This window comes from Opisthocomus hoazin, chromosome 12 (assembly GCF_030867145.1).
Source record: "Opisthocomus hoazin isolate bOpiHoa1 chromosome 12, bOpiHoa1.hap1, whole genome shotgun sequence".
NCBI lineage: Eukaryota > Metazoa > Chordata > Aves > Opisthocomiformes > Opisthocomidae > Opisthocomus > Opisthocomus hoazin.
The window spans coordinates 20,031,705-20,039,985 of record NC_134425.1 but is presented as its reverse complement, the minus strand read 5'-3'; the positions used below and the strand labels follow the sequence as shown (position 1 = coordinate 20,039,985).

Sequence of the window (8,281 nt, the reverse complement as noted above, 5' to 3'; positions counted from 1 at the left end):
GGCCGGTTCAGCCCTCCACGCCCTTCCCAGCCTCCCGTTCCGCCGGCCCCACGGCAGCGGAGTGACGGCCCGCCGGGCTCCCCGCCGCCGCCACGTCCTCGCCTCCTCCCTCTGCCCCCGCGGCACCCGGGGAGAGCCCCAGCCTCGGGGGCCGCCTGCCAGCAGCGCTGCCCGGCCGGAGGGAGCGGCAGCCCCGCGGTTCGCCCAGCCGGCCCGGCCCCGCCGCCGGCTCTTCCCAGGCGGGGAAGTATCGCGGGCTATTGGCCCCATTTTTAAATAAATCACGTCTGTTTCTGGGTGAAGAAAATTACTCGGGCTGATTAAATGAACGCGCTGAACGATCGTCGGCGCTCAGAAGAAGGAGAAAGAAAACCCCACCCCACTGTGCCTTATTTTAATAGATGATAAAATTGCGATGGGCGAGGAGAGGGGAAAAAAGGGGGGGAAGAAAACTTTGTTGCTAATGAGAAAAATGCGGCCGTGCAAACAAAACTGTAAAGAAAGAAAAAGTCTACTCTTGAATAAGGATTAATTCAACGCCTGTGAATGGGAAATCCTGCGCTGGGTAATTGCGGGGAGGTAGCGCGGCGCCCAGCTGCGAAGCGACGCGGGCACCTTTGTGCGCTTGCCAGAGGACAGCTCTGGGGAGAGGTAACTTCCCCGGGTCCCCACGATCTGGTGTCAAGTAACGGGAAATTTAGCATTCCGCATTTCCAGAGCGAATTATTCCTGCCTCCCCCGGCTCTCCGGCAGCTCTCAGGCGCGGGCCAGCCGGGCGCTCCGCCTGACGGGGCGGGGAGCCCCAAACCCGCACCCCGCGGGCCACGGCCTCAGCACCCTCGGGGGACACCCCCGGCTTCGGACCGCAGCTGCCTTCGGGGGCGGCTGGGCAGAGGGAACGAGCAGCCGCTCCGCGCTGCGGGGCAGCAGCCCGGGACAGGGGGGCGGTTGGTTCCTCCCCCCAGCACCCACCTTCACAGACGGCAGCGAAAGAACCACGAAGTGAAACAGCAGCAACACCCGGGCAGGGCCGGGCATCGCACTGGCTTCTCAGGGGCACCACCGCCCAGCCGCGCTCAATCGCTGCAATCAGGCGGGCGCCCCGGGGGGCCTCGCCCTCCGCGGCCGCCGTCCCCGGGGCGGCCTCAGGGAAAAGCTGGGGGGCTGGGGGAAGGAAACCTCCGTCGCCCGTCGCGGGGGGCAGCCCCCGGGGCGACCGGCGCCGCGCCCCCGCTCCCCCTCCCCGGCGCGGGGAAGTCACCTCAGTCGCGCCCAGCGGCCGCCCGAGTGCGCGAGCTGCCCCCGCGCCGCCCCGCCCCGCCCGAGGGAACGGCGCAGCCGGGAACCCCCAAGCCCTAAAGCGCCAGAAAGGAAATTGCCACTTTTTTTCTTCTTTTTCTTTTCTTCCCCTCTTAAAAACGCCAGGCGCGTACGTTACCGAGCGGCAGGGCGTGTCCGGCAGCCGGGTGCCCGAGGACGTTCGCGAGTGCGGGGCCCGACTGCCCCGGGCCTCGGCGCCTTCCCCGGCGGGGCTGAGGGGCCCGCGGCTCCCGCAGGCCCCGCTCTGACGCGAGCAGAGCTTCCGAGGGCTGCAGCCGGAGCCGTCAGCGAAACTCACGCCACCTGGAAACCCTCCCAGAGCACTGGGGTCTGCTCACCCTTCCTTGCTTTTCTGTTGCACAAACCTAAACTCAGTTCAAAAGGAGAATTAGTTAGTATTTCATTGATAAAATCATGAAAATCCGTTTAATTTACCTTTTTCTGAGACCAAAAGGTGACTTGAAATTCTTAAATATTCACATTGACGAGCCGGCTGGCTCGGTGTACAGCTTACATCTTCACAAAAAAGCGTATCATGTACCAGATGAACCATCACATTCAAACGGGAAAAAGTTCTAAAGACGTGAAGTCCAAGAGGTATTCAGACTACAGCGGCAATACTTTGCTAAGGATTCATAATCATACAGAGGGTAAAAGTCCTCAAGAAAAGTACTTCTCACCCGGTTTTTCAGTGTTAAATCCTCTCTGATGCCCAATTTACAACTCAAGCTGCTAGGGGGAAGAGCAAAGCAATGACTTCTTGTTTAAAAAGACAACCAACTCCCCCCTACACTGATATTGAAAGAAAATCCCTTAACACAAAATACCTGAATTTTGGAATCGTAAACAAAAAAAAAACGTATTCACATGAACATAAAATTGGTTAATCCTGATGATTTTTTTGAAGGCATAATTTGAAGGCAGCCACACTGATTTATTTTTCATAAATAATAATGTGAGGAGATAAAACTCCACTGGGTGAAAATACTGGGCTGAGTGCTGTTTCCCCAGACTCCCGCCGAGGTGAACGACCTTTGCAGGTGCCCAAGGGAAGCCAAATCATGTGCAAGGCCAAAGCAACTTTTTTTTTTTTTTTTACAGTCGAGTTATAAACCCCATGTAACACATGGAGGCTTGCAAGTAGACATCTTAATACAGATATAGCAGCGTAAGCATGCCATAAACATACAATCTCATAGAATAAAATTAATATCAAATATAAAGCATTTCAACCAAATCAAGCCTTAATTGTGATTAATTGTTTCCTTCCAAGGAAACTTACCTAGGCTCAATAAGGTCTGCGCTAGCAGCATTTTTTTAATAAAGAAATTTAAAATGCCAAAATATCTACAATTTTATGAGGAGAAGGAGTTGAATAGTTAAGGAGAAATTTCCCAGTATTAGGGGGTATGAAAAATATACTAGCAATTAATATGCAATACATATATGTATACCCATACTTACAAATATAAACACACACATACAACCTGGACAGTTCATGTTAACCAAGGGAAAGGCTAAATAATACAAAGTGATTACTAAATACGGTACACTTTAAAAACACAGAGACAGCGAATTTTATCTGTTGCAAAAATGTATTTGATTACTCGAGTAAAATTACAGTATCTCTGCTGTTAGTAAGTATTAAATGTTAAAGAAACTGGACTTCTTTTCCTTTCAACTTTCCGAGAAAGTGCATGTAACAGTCCAAGGTTCCCCCTGCCCCCCCAATACCTAATACAAAATAAACAAACACTATACTTGTTCCCTTGGTCAAGGAGTAGGGCTTGGTCTTGTAAGGAACATATGTACATTTTAATGAAAGTGATGTCTTATTGTATATACAGGAGCATCTACAGTTGTCCACGGAAGTTGTTCAAGATGCCATACTTAGCAGCATTGTGAAAGTCCAGCACATTTTCTATAATGAATATACCTACAAGGCAAAATGTTACGTCTCAGTTTCAACTACCAAAACAACACTTCAGTATCTTCTCTAGTAATCTGCGTGCTTATTACTGTACAGAAACGTATTAACATTTAAGACGACTCAAGTAAAAAGCACAATACAAATAACAGTTCAAAACGGAAAATGTTAAACCTACAAAAATTAAAGCAGTTTTAATTTTATAATAAAAATCAAAAACTGATCTGTGTAAAGGACCCACACTGTTCAGTCTACGTTCTTTCAGTCCTTTTCTAAATTCTGTTTGGAAAAATTAAACAACGTGTTTGCTGATAAAATTTCCAGCAGGATCAAAGTGTACATTTATATACAGATTTTTATTAGAGATCTAATGCATCACTGAGGCATCGCATCAATACCAGAGTTCATGTTAAACTGGATATAGAAAATAAGTTAATGCCAGAATAAGATTACCTAGCAGAACAGACTTGCAACTGCCATAAATGTTACAGCAAGTTTACAGCACTCTAGTCGATTAGTATTTAGTTCAAAATACAGAAGACCAAAGTTAATGCTTGCATTTGTTTGCAAAGCAAGGTTATATCACTAATAAATAAGCTCTCTTAGAACTCTAGAAGTAGAACACAGTACAAAAGAAAGTCTTTGTAATGTTGTAGCCTGCAGCTTGAAAAAAGCAACCTGCACTATTTGCAGGAATGTTTTTTCTAATTTGTTACAATTTCTTTGTTGTCTTCCACGAAGCGCGTAAAACGGAAGTTTGTCCCGTTTTCATTGCTTGCCATTTTCTCCAGACCAGCTAGAGGTGCGTTGGGTTCTGAATTCTGGAGCTTCTCCAGGCTTCCCGTCAAGCCACTGATGGGAGAGCTGCCACCACTGCCCAGGCCCCCCGGCGCCGGAGGGATGCCGCCATTCTGGATGACGGAGATCTCGTTGGTCTTCATGGCCAAGCCGTTGGAGAGTGCTGCTGCGTACTGGTTCCAGAAGCTGGAGGGGTCTCCATTGCCCGACCGCGCAGCCAAATCCTTCTGAAACATTTCTGGGAACTTTACAGGATTGCCTCCTAGAAATGTCATGGGGCCATCTACGGAAAGTCGTCTGCCTCGTCTTGCAGGAGTACTGTTCCACATGTGAGTGCCCATGTGAACCTGAAAAGAAAGAAAGGAAGAAAGAAACAAACAAAAAATAGGGGTTGACAGGGATTTCAAACTTCTTTTGATCACAGAGAAGGCAGCAGTCCATGAACATGTCTAGTCTTGTTACATAATGAATGGTACTAAAGGTAGCGGATGCAGGGCTCAGTTTCCCATCTGGAATAATAAATAAACAGCTTCTGGATTAGCCCATCACCATTACCCAGAACACCCTGTTTTCCTGCTGAACAATGCATTGCTTGTCACCCTTTTCTTTATTACATGTATTTAGTTTATAATGACTTCAGGTTATTCCGTCAATTGCAGATGGCTGCTTTCAGGGCTAGAATTGCTATGTCCACTTTCATTGCAATGCTAAGTATTGTATTTGACACCCTTTACCCTATAAACGTCCTTTTCAGACAGGCAGAAAGTATCCTTTACTGATTGCTCATCGGAGAGCCTCGTGTATAGACAGAATGGCCTGAAAATAATTATTCATCTCACATTACTGGCAGCAACCTCTAGAGAAATACTCTGTCAACAGAAAAATGTACACAGTAAAGCGCTCAACTGGTGTTCTAAAACTTAAGTCTATTTGCTTTTTCAAACACATATCAGTAGGAAATGTTAGTTATATAATCAATTAAAGTAATGCCCATTAGTTCCAGAACTATGTTAATAGGTTTTTTTAAACACTCATCTTCTTACATGATAGTTATGAAAAACAGCACATTCAAGAGCCTTTCACTTCTTAAAGAGGTGTGTGAGTTACAAAACACATTTCTTTGTTAATTAGTACTCCTTACCATCATTTGGCGGTTCCGTTTCACACTCTACATAGACAATCTTTGCTGGCAGATAAATTTTAATTAAGCATCAAAACCAGCTCATGCTTCAGACCGGCTGCCAACACGAGTGCTCAACAAGAGGCCATCTAGGTCTACCAGAGCTGACTAAGCACACCATTTGTCACACTACAGATACCCAAAGGAACCACTGCTTGCAACATTAACAGGTGTAAAAAATTTTTAAAACCCAGTGAGGAGAAAATGAAACCTAAGAACAGCAAGAGGAGAAAGTACCTTCAGATTGCCTTTTGTTGTGAATGCTCTTCCACATATAGTGCAGGCAAAAGGTTTCTCACCAGTGTGTGTCCTTTCGTGGATCTGCAGAGCACTGGAGGAAGAAAATGTTTTCCCACACGTGTTGCAGTAGTGCTGTTTGGGGGTTCTTCTGGGAAGAGCAGGGAGCAGGACTGGAGACGTAGCAGAGGAGGACAGTGGCCCCGAAGCAACTAGACCAGAGGGTGCTTCTTTGCTGTCCTGAGGAGAGCTGTGCACAAAGCCATTAACCTCGGTCTTTATGAGCGATGAGAGTGAATTAGCAGGCATAACTGAAGAGTTCTGATTAGGGCCGACACTGGAATTGGGCTCAAAAAGTTGTGATGGTAGATCTCGCATTTGATGTGTCAACATATGCTGCTTCAAATTACCCTTTGTGGAAAAGCCACGATTGCAAACTGTGCAAATAAATGGTCTCTCTTTGGTATGACTTCTGTAATGAATGTCCAAGGCACTCTGACAAGCGAATGTTTTGCCACAAATGTCACATGCGGTGTTTTTAAATTTACCTCTATCTCTGAAAGGAAAGAGCATACTCAGAGACTCTTCTTTAATCATTTTATCAGTGTTACTAGACGTCAAGTCCAAAGCACCACTATTAGCAGGGGTTGGAGACAAACCGTTGGCAAACTCACTTGGTAAAGCTCTGACTGGTTTCTCTTCGATACTTGGTGACTTGTGGTAATCATTAGTGCTGTTGGATGGGGACAAGGCCTGCATGGAAGAGGTAGACTCCGAGACAGCAGGGCTTCCAGCACTCTGGCTTTCCATATCACCACCAACAGATGACGAATCGTTAGTCAAAACATCCCCTTCCACTGACCCATTTTCAACTGACTTTAAGCTTGCCTGAAGTTGTTCAGCAAGTCCTGCATTGATCATCTTCATCTGATTTTCCAAAGCAGCAATACTTGACATTTCTAGGGGCAGAGGGGAAGAAGACAAGCTGTCTTGTGATGCATCCGCAGATTTAGGTGTATCTGGCACGCTGCTGTCAGGACAGTCTTCCATGTTCTCATCTGAGAAGTTGTCTAGATCATCAAAATTCTTATCATCAAAAGATCCCGTATCTGATTCCATTGACTCAGGGTAGTTTTCTGTCACTGGGGTGTTGGGGATCTGCCCGCCCATGTGCATTCGGATATGCTGCTGCAGCACAACGGCGTTGGTGAATTTCTTCTGGCAGATCGGGCATGAATGTTGTACTTTCAGCGGGGGCATGGCACGGTGGACACTGTAATGAGTCTTTAAGTTGCCTTTAGTAGTGAAAGCGCGACCACAAATTTTACATTTAAATGGCCTCTCACCAGTATGTGTGCGATAATGCATTTTCAGCGCACTCTGGCAACTGAGAACTCGGTGGCAAATGATGCACTCGTTAGGATCAGTTGCCTTTTTGTCAATGTTTTCTACCAGTTGCTGCAATTTTGATGTTTCAGATGCTGGCGTTGAATCCAATAGTCCTCCAAACGGAAACTTTGCCTTAAATTGCTCTGACATTAGAGGCATCAGTGGGTTTGTAAAAGTGGGGACACAGCTGGAGCCCGAGTCTGCTGCTGGTGAGCTCATGGAACTGCTCATGTTAGTGATGGTGCTTGCGTTTTGAGAGTTTTCTTCCATTTTGCCATTTGAAGTAGGCAAAGCACCGGCCTCTACCTCATCAGAAAGTCCATTGGAAATTTTTGATGTGGGATCGGCTGTTCCCGAGTCACTCTTGACAGAGCAGGGAGGGCTAGCGGAAGGATTGCTAATGGGAATCGGCTGAGGCTCCTCCGTTTTGATGAATGGGGTCAAGCTTGGAATCGTTGGTGGGAGTGGGAGGCCAACAGAAGTCGTCAGGGTGGAGAGGACTGGCTTGCTGTCCAGCCAGCTTGTGACAGGTTTCTCTGGTGGTATAGACATCCCATAAGGAATACCTGTGCTTGTGGGAATATTGTCCAAATGCTCCGGCACTGGGTACGGATTCATTTGAATATGAGGGTATTTTTCTTTATGACGCTGAAAGTGGACTTTTAAGTTTCCCTTTGTGGAGAACCTGTTTCCACATATGTTGCATTTAAACGGCCTCTCGCCAGTGTGAGAACGTAAATGAATCTGCAAGGCACTGTCACTCCCAAACACTTTAGCACAGAACCTGCATTTATGCTTAAAGAATGCTTCATCTGAATTACTTTTTGCTTCAAAAGCAGTTACATTTGGTGGCTTGCTTTTTCTTTGCTGTGCCAAGGCAGTCAAGGAGTTTAAATCCTCTGCAGGTGTTCCAATATTGGACAAGGGACTGGAGAAAACAGAGTTACTTGGGGTGGGTTGAGGTAGAAGTGGATTAGATGCAGGACTTAATAAACTGCTTATTGCAAAAGCTGGTGAAGATGATGCTGATACTGGTGGGTTGTTGAGCTGTGAGCCACCAATACTTGAAGCCACTTTTTCTGAGGATGGTGTTGTAACTGCTGCTGCCAAAATGTTAATATTTGAAGAAGGGCCACTACTGGATGGAATTAGAGTGTTGCCAGGGTTGCTCTGAGGTAGCTGTATAGGGGGTAGCTGTTTCACACCACTGATGCTGGCAGATTGACTAGCAAGGCTTTGTGCTAATCCAGCTGCTGCAGCCAGCTGCTGGGATAAATGGGAACTTAATGTGGACAAGGGGTTGGCAGATGTTCGTAAAGTACCTTGAGAAGGGCTAGAAGATGTTGGCATGTCTGTATTTTGGGAAGCCAACAATAATATTTGGTGACGAATTTGTTCAATCAGTTGCAACTGGTGGATCTGCTGCTGCT

At 46.7% G+C, this 8,281-nt stretch overlaps 1 protein-coding gene across 3 annotated transcripts in view; it reads right to left on the bottom strand.

Annotated features, from left to right (window-relative positions):
• Positions 1-2,727: 2,727 nt before the first annotated feature.
• The window catches only part of SALL1 (spalt like transcription factor 1), a 15,602-nt gene continuing 10,048 nt past the window's right edge, over positions 2,728-8,281 (bottom strand). For all 3 annotated transcript variants that reach the window (XM_075433556.1, XM_075433557.1, XM_075433555.1), the window contains 2 exons: positions 5,463-8,281; positions 2,728-4,392 (listed from right to left, as the gene is read on the bottom strand). The exon at positions 5,463-8,281 is cut by the window's right edge and continues 594 nt beyond it. In XM_075433556.1, the coding sequence (XP_075289671.1) occupies positions 3,952-4,392; positions 5,463-8,281 (3,260 nt within the window). In that variant the 3' untranslated portion in view covers positions 2,728-3,951. The remainder of the gene's footprint in view (positions 4,393-5,462) is intronic.